At 47.5% G+C, this 22,348-nt stretch overlaps 1 protein-coding gene and 1 long non-coding RNA gene across 2 annotated transcripts; both read right to left on the reverse strand.

Annotated features, from left to right (window-relative positions):
• LOC124021602 lies at positions 1-733 on the reverse strand. The gene is made up of 2 exons (XR_006836258.1): positions 648-733; positions 1-574 (listed from the first exon to the last, which is right to left on the reverse strand). It is a non-coding gene; the product is annotated as an uncharacterized LOC124021602 (long non-coding RNA).
• Positions 734-1,698: 965 nt separating this feature from the next.
• LOC124021600 (nuclear receptor-binding factor 2-like) lies at positions 1,699-7,093 on the reverse strand. Its single transcript, XM_046336740.1, has 4 exons — positions 6,710-7,093; positions 5,199-5,283; positions 3,419-3,459; positions 1,699-2,585 (listed from the first exon to the last, which is right to left on the reverse strand). The coding sequence occupies exons 1-4, from the start codon at positions 6,737-6,739 to the stop codon at positions 1,977-1,979; spliced, it is 765 nt and encodes a 254-aa protein (XP_046192696.1). The 5' UTR covers positions 6,740-7,093; the 3' UTR covers positions 1,699-1,976.
• Between the last annotated feature and the right edge of the window lie 15,255 nt (positions 7,094-22,348).

The following is a 22,348-nucleotide window of genomic DNA, read 5'->3' on the forward strand; positions in this document are numbered from 1 at the left end:
TACGCTTGTTTTCATTTATTAAGAAACATTTAAATGCCAAAGAAACAAACGTTGCATTGAAGGGCTGAAGGACAAACACCATCAACATCTAAACTTCAGCTCCTTCACAGGTCGTTGGTAAAAAATGATGAGGATGAAGGTTCACTCAGTGATACTCTTCTCTACTAGGGCTGCAGAATTCAGGGAACCTTCAATAAATTACAGAGTTTTACAGAAATCCTGGTTTGGAAGTTTCCCGGGAACAAGCAGAGAATCCGGAAGCATCCAACCAGGTTTTCTGGAAAACCAGGAATTAATTTAAAGTTCCTGGTATTCTACAGCCTGACTCTCCCATCAGACATCTGGCAGACAGCTGGTGGGTATCAGGGACAGCCTTACTCTCCCATCAGACATCTGGCAGACAGCTGGTGGGTATCAGGGACAGCCTTACTCTCCCATCAGACATCTGGCAGACAGCTGGTGGGTATCAGGGACAGCCTTACTCTCCCATCAGACATCTGGCAGACAGCTGGTGGGTATCAGGGACAGCCTTACTCTCCCATCTGGCAGACAGCTGGTGGGTATCAGGGACAGCCTTACTCTCCCATCAGACATCTGGCAGACAGACTCTCCCATCAGACATCTGGCAGACAGGGATCAGGGACAACCTGACTCTCCCATCAGACATCTGGCAGACAGCTGGTGGGTATCAGGGACAGCCTTACTCTCCCATCAGACATCTGGCAGACAGATGTTAGATCAGGCTCCAAAGAGGCTCTCCCATCAGACATCTGGCAGACAGCTGGTGGGTATCAGAACAACACACTATGGATGTAGATCAGGTGGGCTCCATCAGAGGGTCAGTCAGGTCGTCCCTGGTGGATATCAGAGGGTCAGCAGGTCATCCCTGGTGGGTATCAGAGGGTCAGTAGGTCGTCCCTGGTGGATATCAGAGGGTCAGCAGGTCGTCCCTGGTGGGTATCAGAGGGTCAGTAGGTCGTCCCTGGTGGGTATCAGAGGGTCAGCAGGTCGTCCCTGGTGGGTATCAGAGGGTCAGCAGGTCGTCCCTGGTGGGTATCAGAGGGTCAGCAGGTCGTCCCTGGTGGGTATCAGAGGGTCAGTAGGTCGTCCCTGGTGGGTATCAGAGGGTCAGTAGGTCGTCCCTGGTGGGTATCAGAGGGTCAGTAGGTCGTCCCTGGTGGGTATCAGAGGGTCAGTAGGTCGTCCCTGGTGGGTATCAGAGGGTCAGTAGGTCGTCCCTGGTGGGTATCAGAGGGTCAGCAGGTCGTCCCTGGTGGGTATCAGAGGGTCAGTAGGTCGTCCCTGGTGGGTATCAGAGGGTCAGTAGGTCGTCCTGGTGGGTATCAGAGGGTCAGCAGGTCGTCCCTGGTGGGTATCAGAGGGTCAGTAGGTCGTCCCTGGTGGGTATCAGAGGGTCAGTAGGTCGTCCCTGGTGGGTATCAGAGGGTCAGTAGGTCGTCCCTGGTGGGTATCAGAGGGTCAGTAGGTCGTCCCTGGTGGGTATCAGAGGGTCAGTAGGTCGTCCCAGTCAACCAATCAGGGCCTCCAGATATAGAGGCCTGTTATCAAAGCAGGGAGATCACTGATGATGGTCACCTCCCTTTTGACTTCATTTCAGACATTTTCAAAGGCACAATTTCTGCAAAGAGTTTGTTTTGTGTGTGTGTGTGTGTGTGTGTGTGTGTGTGTGTGTGTGTGTGTGTGTGTGTGTGTGTGTGTGTGTGTGTGTGTGTGTGTGAACGAGATGTAGTACCCACTAGTAGAGACACTGAGGTGACAGACAGAACTAGGATAAATGAACTTTACCAACTTGTCACGGTGACCATTTGTGGTTGCTATCGAGTGCGTGAGGCCACCGACCAATCAAACACTTTTATTGAGATTTGCCAGCTTTCTTTCAGTCCAGTCTGGACAGTCTCTCCGTAGAGAGGCGTCCTTTAGTTAGTTAGTACTGGGCTGTCTGTCCGCCTGTCTCATCACAGCTTGTCGTCTCTGTCCAGCAGCGCCTGCAGTTCGTGCTGGATGTCCTCGGGGAGCTCCAGGGCAGGCAGGTCGTCCAGAGAGATGTCCTGGGTGGGCATCTCCAGAGGGGGCAGGTTAGGTATGGAGATGTCCTTGTTCCTCCTCTCCTCTGACTGGGGAAGAACCCACAGCTCTGATTTCTCCAGTAAGTCTGTGTCCGCTGCATCCCTCTTCAGCCGGATGTTCTCCCCTCGCAGGCGCTTGTTGTCCTGGGTCAGTTTCTCGTTCTCTCCCAGCAGAATGTCTATGTGGCGCCGCAGGCTGGCGATGGTGGTCTGCTGCTCCTCCAGACGGGTCTTATCATCCTTGTGGGCCTTGCTGCCGGGGCAGGGTGTGGGGGGAGGGGGGGAGCCCTTGTTCTTCAGGAGGTACAGCCAGGTGTCGTACTCCCTCTCTGGGTGGCGGGGGGGCTCGTTGGTCACGAGGCCGGGGGGCTGGTCGGTAGAGGGGTGGCTCAGGAGGACCATGGGATTGCCTTCCTGTCTGGTCCTCTTCCACTTCTCCTCAATAAGACGCTGCTGCTTCACGTGGCTGTCTCTCTGGAGCGCCATGGACAAACCAGCCTGGAGGAGACAGACAGGCCTCAGGCACGACTCAACACCACCTCACTACGACTCAACACCTCACTACGACTCAACACCTCACTACGACTCAACACCTCACTACGACTCAACACCTCACTACGACTCAACACCTCACTACGACTCAACACCTCACTACGACTCAACACCTCACTACGACTCAACACCTCACTACGACTCAACACCTCACTACGACTCAACTCCTCACTACGACTCAACTCCTCACTACGACTCAACACCTCACTACGACTCAACTCCTCACTACGACTCAACTCCTCACTACGACTCAACTCCTCACTACGACTCAACTCCTCACTATGACTCAACACCTCACTACGACTCAACACCTCACTACAACTCAACACCTCACTACGAAATGACTCAACACCTCACTACGAAATGACTCAACACCTCACTACGACTCCTCACTACGACTCCTCACTACAACTCCTCACTACGACTCAACACCTCACTACGACTCAACTCCTCCCTACGACTCAACTCCTCCCTACGACTCAACTCCTCCCTACGACTCAACTCCTCCCTACGACTCAACTCCTCCCTACGACTCAACACCTCACTACGACTCAACACCTCACTACGACTCAACACCTCACTACGACTCAACACCTCACTACGACTCAACACCTCACTACAACTAACACGCTATGCTTTATTCAAATAACCAAAAGACAGAACTAAATATTGACGGACGTTTGGTCATAATTGACCAACAGCAGCCCAGGAGGACATGACTGAGGTCCAAGAATGTGACATTCCCTCCATCCCTCCCACGACACAACACCCAGTCTCACCTGTTCACACTCTGTTAACTTCATGGCTTCCCTCAGCAGCTCTGCAACACACACACACACACACAAGGCTGATATTAAACATCTGTATCTTGAGCATAATATAGTATGACTGCATTCTAACAGCACACAGTCTTTCTGTGCAGAATGACATTCAGTTCACCCAGCAAGCTTCTACTGTCAGCTTCTTTATTTGTGTTGCAAACGGAGCAGACAACACTTCTCATAATGTTCTCACTATCTCTATGTAGTCTTTAGTCTGTCAGACTCAGGCCCCCGTACATAGTCAGTCAGACGCAGGCCCCCGTACATAGTCAGTCAGACGCAGGCCCCCGTACATAGTCAGTCAGACGCAGGCCCCCGTACATAGTCAGTCAGACGCAGGCCCCCGTACATAGTCAGTCAGACGCAGGCCCCCGTACATAGTCAGTCAGACGCAGGCCCCCGTACATAGTCAGTCAGACGCAGGCCCCCGTACATAGTCAGTCAGACGCAGGCCCCCGTACATAGTCAGTCAGACGCAGGCCCCGTACATAGTCAGTCAGACGCAGGCCCCCGTACATAGTCAGTCAGACGCAGGCCCCCGTACATAGTCAGTCAGACGCAGGCCCCGTACATAGTCAGTCAGACGCAGGCCCCCGTACATAGTCAGTCAGACGCAGGCCCCCGTACATAGTCAGTCAGACGCAGGCCCCCGTACATAGTCAGTCAGACATAGTCTGTCAGACGCAGGCCCCCGTACATAGTCTGTCAGACGCAGGCCCCCGTACATAGTCAGTCAGACGCAGACGCAGCCCCGTACATAGTCTGTCAGACGCAGGCCCCGTACATAGTCTGTCAGACGCAGGCCCCCGTACATAGTCTGTCAGACGCAGGCCCCCGTACATAGTCTGTCAGACGCAGGCCCCCGTACATAGTCTGTCAGACGCAGGCCCCCGTACATAGGTCCAGGCCCCCGTACATAGTCTGTCAGGCCCCGTACATAGTCTGTCAGACGCAGGCCCCGTACATAGTCTGTCACATAGTCTAGTCAGTCACGCAGGCCCCCGTACATAGTCTGTCAGACGCAGGCCCCGTACATAGTCTGTCAGACGCAGGCCCCATAGTCTGTCAGACGCAGGCCCCTGTCATAGTCTGTCAGGCCCCCGTACATAGTCTGTCAGGCCCCGACATAGTCTGTCAGACGCAGGCCCCCGTACATAGTCAGTCAGACGCCCGGCCCCGTACATAGTCAGACGCAGGCCCCCGTACATAGTCTGTCAGACGCAGGCCCCGTACATAGTCTGTAGTACATAGTCTGTCAGACGCAGGCCCCGTACATAGTCAGTCAGACGCAGGCCCCGTACATAGACATTGGGGTTGTTAGCTGATATAACTTTTGGATCACAAAAGATTCTCCAAGGGCATGTTTATTATGCCCTGATGTCCCTGGAGACTGAACTGGCACACATAGAGAGGACACTCAACCCTCCACAACCCTCCTAAACCCTCCACTAAACCCTCCTAAACCCTCCACTAAACACTCCTAAACGCGACTCCACAGCGCCGCAGAAGGGTACAGTACACAGAGCAGGAAATAGTTCTTATTCTCCTGGTGACGACTGAGCAAATGGGTTTAATCCCAGATCACAATCTGTTAAAGGTCTGACATCTATAAGGGAAGTTGAGGAAGTGGGTTGTGTGCCAGTTGTTTCAGTCTGACAGTAATTAATAGTCCATCTCTAAGATGTATCATTATTCACAGAATGGTGAAAGAAACAAGTTCAGTAGACTGATGACACACCTGCAGCTTTCCCATGGCAGGAAATAGCTTCTTCATATTTACCAGCTGCCAACAAGCGGTCTGCCTTCCTGGACTGCTGATGGGCCTGAGAGGAGATGTGGAGGGAGATTAAGGATTTATGCCTTTTGAGAGAGATCTCATATTAGCCTTATCATCTTACCTACAAATGCACAAATCCTGCCCTGCCAGATAAGACGGTGAAGTACTTCTACATCTTAGTCTCTCTCGCCAGCACTTCTATCAGAAGGGTCTAATCTGAGAAGTCCCATCAGTCCTAATTTCATGTCTGCACAAATAGGTGCACAGAAAATGTTTACTTCATGTCAGAACGAAACAAAATAGCGTTAATTTGATGTTGGTAAAATTCAGTCATTTAAAGGATTGATTATTATATTCTTAGCTATGAGTCTAACTAGCTAATAAAACGCAGGGATAAAGGGAAAGGGATCTTTGGCTTTTCTCGTCTGGTTCCTCTTTCACAATATGTTTACTTCTTTAGTTAGCTAGTTGCCTACTGCTTGTCACACACATATATATATATATATATATATAAAGTTAGCTAGTTGCCTACTGCTTGTCACACACATATATATATATAAAGTTAGCTAGTTGCCTACTGCTTGTCACACACATATATATATAAAGTTAGCTAGTTGCCTACTGCTTGTCACACACACATATATATATATAAAGTTAGCTAGTTGCCTACTGCTTGTCACACACATATATATATAAAGTTAGCTAGTTGCCTACTGCTTGTCACACACATATATATATAAAGTTAGCTAGTTGCCTACTGCTTGTCACACATATATATATATATCAAGTTAGCTAGTTGCCTACTGCTTGTCACACACATATATATATAAAGTTAGCTAGTTGCCTACTGCTTGTCACACACATATATATATAAAGTTAGCTAGTTGCCTACTGCTTGTCACACACATATATATATAAAGTTAGCTAGTTGCCTACTGCTTGTCACACACATATATATATAAAGTTAGCTAGTTGCCTACTGCTTGTCACACACATATATATATATAAAGTTAGCTAGTTGCCTACTGCTTGTCACACACATATATATATATAAAGTTAGCTAGTTGCCTACTGCTTGTCACACACATATATATATAAAGTTAGCTAGATACCTGAGTTGATCTACTCCAGAATAAAGCTTTAGCTCGGTGAGCTAGTTGTATGGAGGAAGCTTATTTAGCTAGTTACCGTTCCCTAGCTAGTTGACTAGCTGCACTCTTAGCTAGCTAAATAGGACTATTGTTAGCCAGTTAGCTAAGTTAATATTACAGCCAAAATCACAACATATCTGGCAAAGCTAACAAACCTTGGCACTTTGCATTGGACATGAGAACAATCTAGGAGGCTACCAAGTAAAGTGTTATAAACAGCGATCCTGGCTTTGTTTCCAGGATCACAACAAGGGGCTAAGGATGTAGTTAGCTAGCTAGCCTGTTAGCCTACTAGATATTACAACATCAACAGAAACTTACGAGGTTAAGAGGACTGTCCACTACCTCCATATTATTCAACAGTAAAAACTACATGAAACGTCTTGAAGTCCCTCGCAGTCGGTCATCGGTGCTACTGTTTTATTCCCGAGACCAAATATTCGGGTTAATAAACCGGGCTGCTAAAATTAGAAAACGTTTAAAAAATACAGGACAAATAGCTTAGATAGCCAGCTAAACAAGGTCATGCCTAGATGGGATACAGCTTTTGTCAAATTGTCGATAAAAGTATATTATTGACATGTTTTGAATATCAGCTAAACCTACCTCTTTTCCTAGCCTTAACCTAATAATCCTAATCTGATACGTTAATTATCCTGAACTGCGTAATAAATTATTCTAAATCTGCTACAAAAAGTACATGTTGACAATAGTTGTATCCATTCTAGACTCAACCGCTAAACAAGGACAAATAACGCGATGACGTTGCAATATTCTTGACGTAATTTCCTCATTTCCGTTTCTGACGGCGACAACACAGATAGAACAATGAGACAGATATTTCACCGGATGTATAAATATGAAGAATCCGGTTGGATTTTCCACCCACTACCAAATATGGTGATGATAGGAAGCCTAGTGGCCGGCAGTGCGAGAAGATGTTGTGAGATGGATTTTGGCCGAAATTCTGAAAAGGTTCTCATCAATCAAATTAATTTATAAAGCCCTTCTTACATCAGCTGATGTTACAAAGTGCTGTACAGAAACCCAGCCTAAAACCCCAAACTGCAAGCAATGCAGGTGTAGAAGCACGGTGGCAAGGAAAAACGCCCTAGAAAGGCCAAAACCTAGGAAGAAATCTAGAGAGGAACCAGGCTATGAGGGGTGGCCAGTCCTCTTCTGGCTGTGCCGGGTGGAGATTATAACAGAACATGGCCAAGATGTTCAAATGTTCATAAATGACCAGCATGGTCAAATAATAATAATCACAGTGGTTGTCGAGGGTGCAACAAGTCAGCACCTCAGGAGTAAATGTCATTTGGCTTTTCATAGCCGATCATTCAGAGTATCTCTACCGCTCCTGCTGTCTCTAGAGAGTTGAAAACAGCAGGTCTGGGACAGGTAGCACCACATTCAGAGTATCTCTACTGCTCCTGCTGAGAGTTGAAAACAGCAGGTCTGGGACAGGTAGCACCACATTCAGAGTATCTCTACCGCTCCTGCTGAGAGTTGAAAACAGCAGGTCTGGGACAGGTATCACCACATTCAGAGTATCTCTACCGCTCCTGCTGAGAGTTGAAAACAGCAGGTCTATTAAACGTCTCCATGCAGTGTTCATTTTTTCCAAAAGTATAAATCTGTAACAAACCGAGTGGACTGCGTTTTGTAGACTTCACCCAAAGTTTAAAAAAAGATAGGTTATTTAGGAGTGGAAGGGTGAATTGAGTTACTGCAGACGGCACTTCACAGAATAGGCGTTCCCTCACACATATATGCAAATAAGTGAAAGAACGCGCCAACAGGATCTCACTAGCTCGTGCTTGGCTCTGCCCACCTTCCTGTTTGTTTCGCCCACTTTGATTAATTTAGCTCCCATTGGAAACTAAAGTCTCTGGTCTATCTTGGGTTAGTTATAAAAAATCTTTGGCTACTTTCCAACATCTCACCACTAGAGGGAAACTGCGATTTATCAACATGTTGCCCGGTGTACTAAAGCAAAGATCGTCTATTATATTGACAAGATATTTGAGTGACCGCTCTAACAATGGAAATCCATGTCCTCAAAGATGGAAGGCAGGCGGTAGGAGGCGAGATCAAGTGGGACCATTCTAGCCAATAAGAGGGCAGATATACGTGTGAACAACAGGCCATAGACACATACAGAGGGCTCATCTTTGTATCTGTGCCATTATTGAGTACCCCATTATGAGTCATAATACCCCAACAAACATATTGGTAACACCCGAAATGGGTTCTAATCGTTTTTCCACACTTCATTTTTGCATTGGTGATTTTAGAACGACTTCATATAAGGTGTTTGGTGTCAGCTCACCCCTGTCATGCAGGTGAAAGAGGACCCAAAAGCGACTTGGCGAAAACAGAGTCTTTAATCCAGTAAAGTAAATACAAACAAAAAAACACAACTTTCACTCGAAATGACGAGGACAAACTGGAGACTCGATCTTGAACAGCAGGTGAACAGCAGGTTGCCTCGGGAAGGCACTTGAACCAGACAGACTCAGACACCTGCTCACCACGCAGCATCTGAGGAAAACACGACACGACAGGGCGATACACAAACACAGCACGGTGAATTCTAGACAAGGAACCGACAGGACAGGAACGGAACACAAAGGAAGAAATAGGGACTCTAATCAGGGGAAAGGATCGGGAACAGGTGTGGGAAGACTAAATGATTGATTAGGGGAATAGGAACAGCTGGGAGCAGGAACGGAACGATAGAGAGAAGAGAGAGCGAGAGAGTGAGAGAGGGAGGGGGAGAGAGAGGGATAGAAAGAGGGAAAGAACCTAATAAGACCAGCAGAGGGAAACGAATAGAATGGGAAGCACAGGGACAAGACAAGATAATAAATGACAAAACATGACAGTACCCCCCACTCACCGGCGCCTCCTGGCGCACTCGAGGAGGAATCCTGGCGGCAACGGAGGAAATCATCAATGAGTGAACGGTCCAGCACGTCCCGAGACGGAACCCAACTCCTCTCCTCAGGACCGTAACCCTCCCAATCCACTAAGTATTGGTGACCCCGTCCCCGAGAACGCATGTCCATGATCTTATGTACCTTGTAAATAGGTGCGCTCTCGACAAGGACGGGAGGGGGGAGGGAAGACGAACGGGGGTGCGAAGAAAGGGCTTGACACAGGAGACATGGAAGACAGGATGGACGCGACGAAGATGTCGCGGAAGAAGCAGTCGCACAGCGACAGGATTGACGACCTGGGAGACACGGAACGGACCAATGAACCGCGGAGTCAACTTACGAGAAGCTGTCGTAAGAGGAAGGTTGCGAGTGGAAAGCCACACTCTCTGGCCGCAACAATACCTTGGACTCTTAATCCTGCGTTTATTGGCGGCTCTCACAGTCTGTGCCCTGTAACGGCAAAGTGCAGACCTCACCCTCCTCCAGGTGCGCTCACAACGTTGGACAAACGCTTGAGCGGAGGGAACGCTGGACTCGGCAAGCTGGGATGAGAACAGAGGAGGCTGGTAACCCAGACTACTCTGAAACGGAGATAACCCGGTAGCAGACGAAGGAAGCGAATTGTGAGCGTATTCTGCCCAGGGGAGCTGTTCTGCCCAAGACGCAGGGTTTCTGAAAGAAAGGCTGCGTAGTATGCGACCAATCGTCTGATTGGCCCTCTCTGCTTGACCGTTAGACTGGGGATGAAACCCGGAAGAGAGACTGACGGACGCACCAATCAAACGACAGAACTCCCTCCAAAACTGTGACGTGAATTGCGGGCCTCTGTCTGAAACGGCGTCTAACGGGAGGCCATGAATTCTGAATACATTCTCGATAATGATTTGTGCCGTCTCCTTAGCGGAAGGAAGTTTAGCGAGGGGAATGAAATGTGCCGCCTTAGAGAACCTATCGACAACCGTAAGAATCACAGTCTTCCCCGCAGACAAAGGCAGACCGGTAATGAAGTCTAGGGCGATGTGAGACCATGGTCGAGAAGGAATGGGGAGCGGTCTGAGACGACCGGCAGGAGGAGAGTTACCCGACTTAGTCTGCGCGCAGTCCGAACAAGCAGCCACGAAACGGCGCGTGTCACGCTCCTGAGTCGGCCACCAAAAGCGCTGGCGAATAGACGCAAGAGTGCCTCGAACACCGGGATGACCAGCTAACTTGGCAGAGTGAGCCCACTGAAGAACAGCCAGACGAGTGGAAACAGGAACGAAAAGGAGGTTACTAGGACAAGCGCGGCGACGCAGTGTGCGTGAGTGCTTGCTTAACCTGTCTTTCAATTCCCCAGACTGTTAACCCGACAACACGCCCATAAGGAAGAATCCCTCGGGATCAGTAGAAGCCACAGAAGAACTAAACAGACGGGATAAGGCATCAGGCTTGGTGTTCTTGCTACCCGGACGGTAAGAAATCACAAACTCGAAACGAGCGAAAAACAACGCCCAACGAGCTTGACGGGCATTAAGTCGTTTGGCAGAACGGATGTACTCAAGGTTCTTATGGTCTGTCCAAACGACAAAAGGAACGGTCGCCCCCTCCAACCACTGTCGCCATTCGCCTAGGGCTAAGCGGATGGCGAGCAGTTCACGGTTACCCACATCATAGTTGCGCTCAGATGGCGACAGGCGATGAGAAAAATAAGCGCAAGGATGAACCTTATCGTCAGACTGGAAGCGCTGGGATAGAATGGCTCCCACGCCTACCTCTGAAGCGTCAACCTCGACAATGAATTGTCTAGTGACGTCAGGAGTAACGAGGATAGGAGCGGACGTAAAACGTTCTTTTAGAAGATCAAAAGCTCCCTGGGCGGAACCGGACCACTTAAAACACGTCTTGACAGAAGTAAGAGCTGTGAGAGGGGCAGCAACTTGACCGAAATTACGAATGAAACGCCGATAGAAATTAGCGAAACCTAAAAAGCGCTGCAACTCGACACGTGACCTTGGAACGGGCCAATCACTGACAGCTTGGACCTTAGCGGAATCCATCTGAATGCCTTCAGCGGAAATAACGGAACCGAGAAAAGTAACGGAGGAGACATGAAAAGAGCACTTCTCAGACTTTACGTAGAGACAATTCTCTAAAAGGCGCTGTAGAACACGTCGAACGTGCTGAACATGAATCTCGAGTGACGGAGAAAAAATCAGGATATCGTCAAGATAGACAAAAACAAAGATGTTCAGCATGTCTCTCAGAACATCATTAACTAATGCCTGAAAAACAGCTGGCGCATTGGCGAGACCAAACGGCAGAACCCGGTACTCAAAATGCCCTAACGGAGTGTTAAACGCCGTTTTCCACTCGTCCCCCTCTCTGATGCGCACGAGATGGTAAGCGTTACGAAGGTCCAACTTAGTAAAGCACCTGGCTCCCTGCAGAATCTCGAAGGCTGATGACATAAGGGGAAGCGGATAACGATTCTTAACCGTTATGTCATTCAGCCCTCGATAATCCACGCAGGGGCGCAGAGTACCGTCCTTCTTCTTAACAAAAAGAACCCCGCCCCGGCCGGAGAGGAAGAAGGCACTATGGTACCGGCGTCAAGAGACACAGACAAATAATCCTCGAGAGCCTTACGTTCGGGAGCCGACAGAGAGTATAGTCTACCCCGAGGAGGAGTGGTCCCCGGAAGGAGATCAATACTACAATCATACGACCGGTGAGGAGGAAGGGAGTTGGCTCGGGACCGACTGAAGACCGTGCGCAGATCATGATATTCCTCCGGCACTCCTGTCAAATCGCCAGGTTCCTCCTGAGAAGTAGGGACAGAAGAAACGGGAGGGATGGCAGACATTAAACACTTCACATGACAAGAAACGTTCCAGGATAGGATAGAATTACTAGACCAATTAATAGAAGGATTATGACATACTAGCCAGGGATGACCCAAAACAACAGGTGTAAACGGTGAACGAAAAATCAAAAAGAAATAGTCTCACTGTGGTTACCAGATACTGTGAGGGTTAAAGGTAGTGTCTCAAATCTGATACTGGGAAGATGACTACCATCTAAGGCGAACATGGGCGTAGGCTTCTCTAACTCTCTGAAAGGAATGTCATGTTTCCGAACCCATGCTTCGTCCATGAAACAACCCTCAGCCCCAGAGTCTATCAAGGCACTACATGTAGCACCCGAACCGGTCCAGCGTAGATGGACCGACAAAGTAGTACAGGATTTTGATGGAGAGACTTGAGTAGTTGCGCTCACCTGTAGCCCTCCGCTTACAGATGAGCTCTGGCTTTTACTGGACATGAATTAACAAAATGTCCAGCAACTCCGCAATAGAGGCACAGGCGGTTGGTGATCCTCCGTTCCCTCTCCTTAGTCGAGATGCGAATCCCTCCCAGCTGCATGGGCTCAGACCCTGAGCCAGAGGAGGGAGATGGTTGCGATGCGGAGCAGGGAAACACCGTTGATGCGAGCTCTCTTCCACGAGCCCGGTGACGAAGATCTACCCGTCGTTCTATGCGGATGGCGAGAGCAATCAAAGAGTCCACATCTGAAGGAACCTCCCGGGAGAGAATCTCATCCTTAACCACTGCGTGGAGTCCCTCCAGAAAACGAGCGAGCAGCGCCGGCTCGTTCCACTCACTAGAGGCAGCAAGAGTGCGAAACTCAATAGAATAATCCGTTATGGACCGTTCACCTTGGCATAAGGAAGCCAGGGCCCTAGAAGCCTCCCTACCAAAAACTGAACGGTCAAAAACCCGAATCATCTCCTCTTTAAAGTTCTGGAACTTGTTAGAGCAATCAGCCCTTGCCTCCCAGATAGCTGTGCCCCATTCTCAAGCCCGGCCAGTAAGGAGTGAAATGACGTAAGCAACCCGAGCTCTCTCTCTAGAGTATGTGTTGGGTTGGAGAGAGAACACAATCTCACACTGCGTGAGAAAGGAGCGCCACTCAGTGGGCTGCCCGGAGTAGCAAGGTGGGTTATTAACCCTAGGTTCTGGAGGCTCGGCAGGCCAGGAAGTAACAGGTGGCACGAGACGTAGACTCTGGAACTGTCCAGAGAGGTCGGAAACCTGAGCGGCCAGGTTCTCCACGGCATGGCGAGCAGCAGACAATTCCTGCTCGTGTCTGCCGAGCATGGCTCCTTGGATCTCGACGGCAGTGTAACGAGCGTCTGAAGTCGCTGGGTCCATTCCTTGGTCGGTTCCTTCTGTCATGCAGGTGAAAGAGGACCCAAAAGCGACTTGGCGAAAACAGAGTCTTTAATCCAGTAAAGTAAATACAAACAAAAAAACACAACTTTCACTCGAAATGACGAGGACAAACTGGAGACTCGATCTTGAACAGCAGGTGAACAGCAGGTTGCCTCGGGAAGGCACTTGAACCAGACAGACTCAGACACCTGCTCACCACGCAGCATCTGAGGAAAACACGACACGACAGGGCGATACACAAACACAGCACGGTGAATTCTAGACAAGGAACCGACAGGACAGGAACGGAACACAAAGGAAGAAATAGGGACTCTAATCAGGGGAAAGGATCGGGAACAGGTGTGGGAAGACTAAATGATTGATTAGGGGAATAGGAACAGCTGGGAGCAGGAACGGAACGATAGAGAGAAGAGAGAGCGAGAGAGTGAGAGAGGGAGGGGGAGAGAGAGGGATAGAAAGAGGGAAAGAACCTAATAAGACCAGCAGAGGGAAACGAATAGAATGGGAAGCACAGGGACAAGACAAGATAATAAATGACAAAACATGACAACCCCTCTATGACGTTTTAATAAGGTCTGCGTTTGGTGTCGGCTCACCCCTCTATGACGTTTTAATAAGGTCTGCGTTTGGTGTCGGCTCACCCCTCTATGACGTTTTGATAAGGTCTGCGTTTGGTGTCGGCTCACCCCTCTAGGACGTTTTGATAAGGTCTGCGTTTGGTGTCGGCTCACCCCTCTATGACGTTTTGATAAGGTCTGCGTTTGGTGTCGGCTCACCCCTCTATGACGTTTTGATAAGGTCTGCGTTTGGTGTCGGCTCACCCCTCTATGACGTTTTGATAAGGTCTGCGTTTGGTGTCGGCTCACCCCTCTATGACGTTTTGATAAGGTCTGCGTTTGGTGTCGGCTCACCCCTCTATGACGTTTTGATAACCGCACAAATCTCTTTCGGACAAAGTAACTTAATAAAATATATTTGCCTGTAACCCCACCCCCCTCCGCCCCCCCAAAATAAATGCTAATTAGTTGCTAATGTGGAGAATACAGAACTACCAGTGGTGGAAAAAGAACCCAGTTGTCCTACTAGAGTAAAAGTAAAGATACCTTAATAGAAAATGACTCAAGTAAAAGTGGAAGTCACCCAGTAAAATACTACTTGAGTAAAAGTGAAAGTCACCCAGTAAAATACTACTTGAGTAAAAGTGAAAGTCACCCAGTAAAATACTACTTGAGTAAAAGTGAAAGTCACCCAGTAAAATACTACTTGAGTAAAAGTGGAAGTCACCCAGTAAAATACTACTTGAGTAAAAGTGGAAGTCACCCAGTAAAATACTACTTAATACTACAGATCAGAGGCAGTAGAGATGACCAGGTGTTCTCTGTTTAGTGAGTCCACCAGATCAGAGGCAGTAGAGATGACCAGGTGTTCTCTGTTTAGTGAGTCCTCCAGATCAGAGGCAGTAGAGATGACCAGGTTTTCTCTGTTTAGTGAGTCCTCCAGATCAGAGGCAGTAGGGATGACTAGGGATGTTCTTTGTTTAGTGAGTCCTCCAGATCAGAGGCAGTAGAGATGACCAGGTGTTCTCTGTTTAGTGAGTCCTCCAGATCAGAGGCAGTAGGGATGACTAGGGATGTTCTCTGTTTAGTGAGTCCTCCAGATCAGAGGCAGTAGAGATGACCAGGTGTTCTCTGTTTAGTGAGTCTTCCAGATCAGAGGCAGTAGGGATGACCAGGGATGTTCTCTGTTTAGTGAGTCCTCCAGACCAGAGGCAGTAGGGATGACCAGGGATGTTCTCTGTTTAGTGAGTCCTCCAGATCAGAGGCAGTAGGGATGACCAGGGATGTTCTCTGTTTAGTGAGTCCTCCAGATCAGAGGCAGTAGAGATGACCAGGTGTTCTCTGTTTAGTGAGTCTTCCAGATCAGAGGCAGTAGGGATGACCAGGGATGTTCTCTGTTTAGTGAGTCCTCCAGACCAGAGGCAGTAGGGATGACCAGGGATGTTCTCTGTTTAGTGAGTCCTCCAGATCAGAGGCAGTAGGGATGACCAGGGATGTTCTCTGTTTAGTGAGTCCTCCAGATCAGAGGCAGTAGGGATGACCAGGGATGTTCTCTGTTTAGTGAGTCCTCCAGATCAGAGGCAGTAGGGATGACCAGGGATGTTCTCTGTTTAGTGAGTCCTCCAGACCAGAGGCAGTAGGGATGACCAGGGATGTTCTCTGTTTACTGAGTCCTCCAGATCAGAGGCAGTAGGGATGACCAGGGATGTTCTCTGTTTAGTGAGTCCTCCTGCATTCAAAATGTAACGAGTACTTTGGGTTGTCAGGGAAAATGTATGGAGTAAAAAGTACAATATATCATTTAGGAATGTAGTGAAGTAAAAGTTTAAAAAATATATAAATAGTAAAGTACAGATACCCCAAAAAACGATCTAAATAGTACTTTAAAGTATTTTTACTTCAGTACTTTACACCACTGGGGCTTGTGAAAATGAGCTAGAAAACCACTGACTGTAATTGGTTAGCTAGCATGTCAGAAAAGTCTGACTACACGAAAGGTGAACTAATGTTATCTAGCTAGCTAGCTAAATATTGCCTGGTGGGCTAGCTAGTTAGGCACCTTGGTTGGCTACTTAGCTACATTAGCTAAAGTTGGCATGCTAGCTCACAAAGAACGTGCGGGCTCAATGTTGTCCCTATACAAAACACAGAAATGGTTTTGTTCCACGAGTGCATCTGTTGAACATGACTAATCAAACGACCTGTGAAGTCTGTTAGAAATGTCAGCAGGGATGGAAATTCAGCTAGCCTGAGGCTAGTAGACAATGAGCCAAACTAGCCTGACACAGCAGTGAAATTTAGCCTTTCAACATTGCATGCCACAGATTTAGGACTTGAATATAGAAATCGTTGTTCTGTTGGCCTGTTCCCAAAGTCCTTGTTACATCCTTATTTTGCATCCCTGCATGGCAGTCCCTCATCACTGTTGGTTCTCCTCAGTGACCTCACAGCTGAGGGTTTTAACTTTCCTCTTGAAAATTAGAAGTACAATCGTATAGCTCATCGCAATACTTCAGCTCTTCAGCAACCTTTCAGTTACAGGCCCAATGCTCTAACCACTAGACTACCTGTCGCCCCTACACTCTAACCACTAGGCTACCTGCTCTAACCACTAGGCTACCTGCCGTCCCCACACTCTAACCACTAGGCTACCTGCCGCCCCTACACTCTAACCACTAGGCTACCTGCCGCCCCTACACTCTAACCACTAGGCTACCTGCTCTAACCACTAGGCTACCTGCCGTCCCTACACTCTAACCACTAGGCTACCTGCTCTAACCACTAGGCTACCTGCCGCCCCTACACTCTAACCACTAGGCTACCTGCCGCCCCTACACTCTAACCACTAGGCTACCTGCCGTCCCTACACTCTAACCACTAGGCTACCTGCCGTCCCTACACTCTAACCACTAGGCTACCTGCCGTCCCTACACTCTAACCACTAGGCTACCTGCCGCCCCTACTTGAGCTTTATCTAGTTGAGCATTCCAGATAGCTCATCCATTCCAGATAGCTCATCCATTCCAGATAGCTCCTCCTTTCCAAATAGCTCATCCATTCCAGATAGCTCATCCATTACAGATAGTTTCTCCATTCCAGATAGCTCATCCATTCCAGATAGCTCATCCATTCCAGATAGCTCCTCCTTTCCAAATAGCTCATCCATTCCAGATAGCTCATCCATTACAGATAGTTTCTCCATTCCAGATAGCTCATCCATTCCAGATAGTTTCTCCATTCCAGATAGCTCATCCATTCCAGATAGCTCATCCATTCCAGATAGCTCATCCATTCCAGATAGCTCCTCCATTCCAGATAGCTCATCCATTCCAGATAGCTCCTCCATTCCAGATAGCTCATCCATTCCAGATAGCTCATCCATTCCAGATAGCTCCTCCTTTCCAAATAGCTCATCCATTCCAGATAGCTCATCCATTCCAAATAGCTCCTCCTTTCCAGCAGAAATGTCTCATCCACATAGTAGGATTGCAGATAAACCCAAAACCCAGTTAATTTTACCGTTACTGTAGTCAAGTCTGTGGGTTAAGGTATTTTAATATAGATTCCACCATTTTAATAATCAACTTAGCTAGCTAGTGAAGGTACCTTTTGTTTTGTCTTTCAGATGGGTGGACCGGAAACCCAGTGACAACTCTCGGGTCTGTAGCCGCCATTTTCTGATGGGAAAGAGAAATGTCCCTGTATTTACAGAAGAGGAAGATCCAGACAGTTGATTGGGAAACAAGAACAAACAACGAGGCATGAGGATTGGGTGTTTAGTACGATAAACCATGTGTTTTCTGTCCAGGGAAAAGATGGTGATACAGCATTGGAAAAAGACCCACCACTGACCAAATGTCCTCCCTCGCTCTGGGGGTAAAGACATCATTTAAACAGCACAGATATAACTCCCCACTGTGATATAATACAATGTGAATTGTGTTGTACTACTGAATGAAACTGGGGAGATATCCCAGACGCTAAAATGAATGGTGGAAACACTAACCATAACCGGGTTTTATGGGTGTTATGACCCGTTCGCCAAACTACAGCCGTCTGTGACATCATGGGCAGCAGGCATCTCCATTTTAAAGTAGCTGTGCAGATAAACCCAATGTCTTCTCATGGCTCCCAACTCACTCAGTCTTCTGTAAAAGGATGGAAGTCTTCAATGACAATGCTAAAACGGACTCCATGATGAGTCCTCTATCCATTTCTATGGCATCAGGCACAACTCCGATATTATGTTGTTGTTTTTTTCAACGTTTGGCGAAATGCCACGTGCATTCACTTATCATCAGTGCATTCTTCAACAACCTAACCATTACAAAACTTACATTCCATCAAATAAGGTTCAGATTGTAAATGAGCAATTACATTATTGGTTGACCGATACTCTCTCATTGACTTCCCTACAAAAATTCCTCACTCTGTTGATTTCTTTTCGTGGACAGATTTTTGGGGTGGAATAGAACCTCTTGCTTGGCGTCTTTCCCTCTCTGACTAAAGCAACAGTAGTCTGGTAATGCATGTACATCTACAGTGAAGGGGATCTATGCTCTTCTTATTGATGGATAGACTTAAAATGATGGTTTGACCCATGTTATGAGGCTATACAGGACTGACCATCCAGGATATTGAAATGATGGTTTGACCCATGTTATGAGGCTATACAGGACTCACCATCCAGGATATTGAAATGATGGTTTGACCCATGTTATGAGGCTATACAGGACTGACCATCCAGGATATTGAAATGATGGTTTGACCCATGTTATTACAGGACTGAGGAAATGATGGTTTGACCCATGTTATGACTCATGTTATGACCATCCAGGATATTGAAATGATGGTTTGACCCATGTTATGAGGCTATACAGGACTGACCATCCAGGATATTGAAATGATGGTTTGACCCATGTTATGAGGCTATACAGGACTGACCATCCAGGATATTGAAATGATGGTTTGACCCATGTTATGAGGCTATACAGGACTGACCATCCAGGATATTGAAATGATGGTTTGACCCATGTTATGAGGCTCTACAGCGTGTGTTTACATTCACTTTGTTTACAAACATTGGAGTCAAACCAGCTTCTATTTTGGGTTCTGATGGGGTATGACAGTTGAACTAAGCTCATTATATTTTTTTACCTGTTATATGGGTAAACATCAAGTCCAAAAATGTCTGTAGCAACTAAGGATCCTAACTTTAATGTCTACACACAAAAAGGATGAAACATTTTGAATTGATGAATCTTAACTGCTTACCCTTTCGTTAAACAACGGGTCAAACTAAATAGCCTGTCATATGACCTATGGCCTACGCTGTCTATCAGCAGGATACATCCACCATCTTCAGAGCATCATTAAACCATTCTGAGGTGACAGGTAACCTAGTGGTTAAGAACGTGGGACCAACTAAAAGGTTGCGGGTTTGAATCCCCGAACAGACTTAAATCTAGCAAGGCACTTAACCATAATTACTCATGTAAGTTACTCTGTATAAGTTACTGTTCTCTGGGTCCTAGTTAACCTGCTGTCCTCTGGGTCCTAGTTAACCTGCTGTTCTCTGGGTCCTAGTTAACCTGCTGTCCTCTGGGTCCTAGTTAACCTGCTGTTCTCTGGGTCCTAGTTAACCTGCTGTTCTCTGGGTCCTAGTTAACCTGCTGTTCTCTGGGTCCTAGTTAACCTGCTGTTCTCTGGGTCCTAGTTAACCTGCTGTTCTCTGGGTCCTAGTTAACCTGCTGTTCAGTTACTGTTCTCTGGGTCCTAATTACCCAGTCTATGAAGTCTGTCTGAAGAGGACTGTGATATTTATACAGTCTAGGAAGTCTGTCTGAGAGGACTGTTAAAGTCTATCTGAAGACGACTGTTAGACTTCATAGACTGTATAAATATATTTGAAGAGGACTGTTAAAGTCTGTCTGAGAGGACTGTTAAAGTCTGTCTGAGAGGACCGTTAAAGTCTGTCTGAAGAGGACCGTTAAAGTTTGTCTGAGAGGACTGTTAAAGTCTGTCTGAGAGGACTGTTAAAGTCTGTCTGAGAGGACTGTTAAAGTCTGTCTGAGAGGACTGTTAAAGTCTGTCTGAGAGGATCGTTAAAGTCTGTCTGAGAGGACTGTTAAAGTCTGTCTGAAGAGGACTGTTAAAGTCTGTCTGAGAGGACCGTTAAAGTCTGTCTGAGAGGACTGTTAAAGTCTGTCTGAAGAGGACTGTTAAAGTCTGTCTGAGAGGACTGTTAAAGTCTGTCTGAGAGGACTGTTAAAGTCTGTCTGAAGAGGACCGTTAAAGTCTGTCTGAAGAGGACTGTTAAAGTCTGTCTGAAGAGGACTGTTAAAGTCTGTCTGAGAGGACTGTTAAAGTCTGTCTGAGAGGACCGTTAGTCTGTCTGAAGAGGACTGTTAAAGTCTGTCTGAGAGGACCGTTAAAGTCTGTCTGAGAGGATCGTTAAAGTCTGTCTGAAGAGCACTGTTAAAGTCTGTCTGAGAGGACCGTTAAAGTCTGTCTGAGAGGACCGTTAAAGTCTGTCTGAGAGGACCGTTAAAGTCTGTCTGAGAGGACTGTTAAAGTCTGTCTGAAGAGGACTGTTAAAGTCTGTCTGAAGAGGACTGTTAAAGTCTGTCTGAGAGGACCGTTAAAGTCTGTCTGAGAGGACCGTTAAAGTCTGTCTGAGAGGACTGTTAAAGTCTGTCTGAAGAGGACTGTTAAAGTCTGTCTGAAGAGGACTGTTAAAGTCTGTCTGAGAGGACTGTTAAAGTCTGTCTGAAGAGCACTGTTAAAGTCTGTCTGAGAGGACCGTTAAAGTCCGTCTGAGAGGACTGTTAAAGTCTGTCTGAAGAGGACTGTTAAAGTCTGTCTGAGAGGACTGTTAAAGTCTGTCTGAAGAGCACTGTTAAAGTCTGTCTGAGAGGACTGTTAAAGTCTGTCTGAGAGGACTGTTAAAGTCTGTCTGAAGAGGACTGTTAAAGTCTGTCTGAGAGGACCGTTAAAGTCTGTCTGAGAGGACCGTTAAAGTCTGTCTGAGAGGACCGTTAAAGTCTGTCTGAGAGGACTGTTAAAGTCTGTCTGAGAGGACTGTTAAAGTCTGTCTGAGAGGACCGTTAAAGTCTGTCTGAAGAGGACCATTAGATTCATACAGTCTGTAATATCTCTGCTGACTGTGAGGCCTGCCTTGTTCTTCAGAGAGATGAATATTCCAGTGACCTGAGTGTTCTACAAGAGCCTCCCTGTTCCAACACAATGGAGTGGAGAGAGAGGAGCGGTCCTAGTGGAACTCAGTGGGTGTCCTGCCCCCCACGCTCCCGTACAACACATGGGGATTGAGACAGAACTCATTGAAAAAGAAAGATGCAGTCAGCCCGTTCATGATGTACAGGGAGGCTTGGGCGGCAGTGCTGTCATTGTTCTCCGTCTGACCAGAGGTGCTGTATCTGTGGCTGTATCTGGGCCCTAACTGGGCCAAAACTGGGCAGTATCTGGGCCGTAACTGGGCCCTATCTGGGCCTTAACTGGGCCGTAACTGGGCCGTAACTGGGCCGTAACTGGGCCTTAACTGGGCCTTAACTGGGCCTTAACTGGGCCCTATCTGGGCCCTAACTGGGCCCTAACTGGGCCGTAACTGGCCCTTCCAGACCAAACTCTTTCCTCTCTCCTCATAATGGACATCAAACTTGGCAAGCTGCAAAGTCTGAATTGGCTATATTGTAGATATTAGGGAAAACAAAAATGTAAGGTTAGGCATTAAGGTTAGCTACAGTCTGTTCCTGATGTGACTACAGTCTGTTCCTGATGTGACTACAGTCTGTTCCTGATTCCTCTGATGTGACTACAGTCTGTTCCTGATGTGACTACAGTCTGTTCCTGATTCCTCTGATGTGACGACAGTCTGTTCCTGATGTGACTACAGTCTGTTCCTGATGTGACTACAGTCTGTTCCTGATTCCTCTGATGTGACTACAGTCTGTTCTCTGATGTTCCTCTGATGTGACTACAGTCTGTTCCTGATTCCTCTGATGTGACTACAGTCTGTTCCTGACTACAGTCTGTTCCTGACTACAGTCTGTTCCTGATTCCTCTGATGTGACTACAGTCTGTTCCTGATGTTCAGTCTGTTCTGATGTGACTACAGTCTGTTCTGATGTGACTACAGTCTGTTCCTGATTCCTCTGATGTGACTACAGTCTGTTCTGATTCCTCTGATGTGACTACAGTCTGTCTGTTCCTCTGATGTGACTACAGTCTGTT

This window comes from Oncorhynchus gorbuscha, unplaced genomic scaffold, assembly GCF_021184085.1.
Source record: "Oncorhynchus gorbuscha isolate QuinsamMale2020 ecotype Even-year unplaced genomic scaffold, OgorEven_v1.0 Un_scaffold_1137, whole genome shotgun sequence".
NCBI classification, from domain to species: domain Eukaryota; kingdom Metazoa; phylum Chordata; class Actinopteri; order Salmoniformes; family Salmonidae; genus Oncorhynchus; species Oncorhynchus gorbuscha.

Bases quoted from the DNA above. Each gene is read 5' to 3' on its own strand.
- LOC124021600 (XM_046336740.1), bottom strand. From the start codon at position 6,739: ATGGAGGTAGTGGACAGTCCTCTTAACCTC. The intron at 5,284-6,709 runs GTAAGTTTCTGT...ATCTCCTCTCAG, and splicing joins TGGACAGTCCTCTTAACCTC to GCCCATCAGCAGTCCAGGAA. The intron at 3,460-5,198 runs GTGTGTCATCAG...TGTGTGTTGCAG, and splicing joins CTGCCATGGGAAAGCTGCAG to AGCTGCTGAGGGAAGCCATG.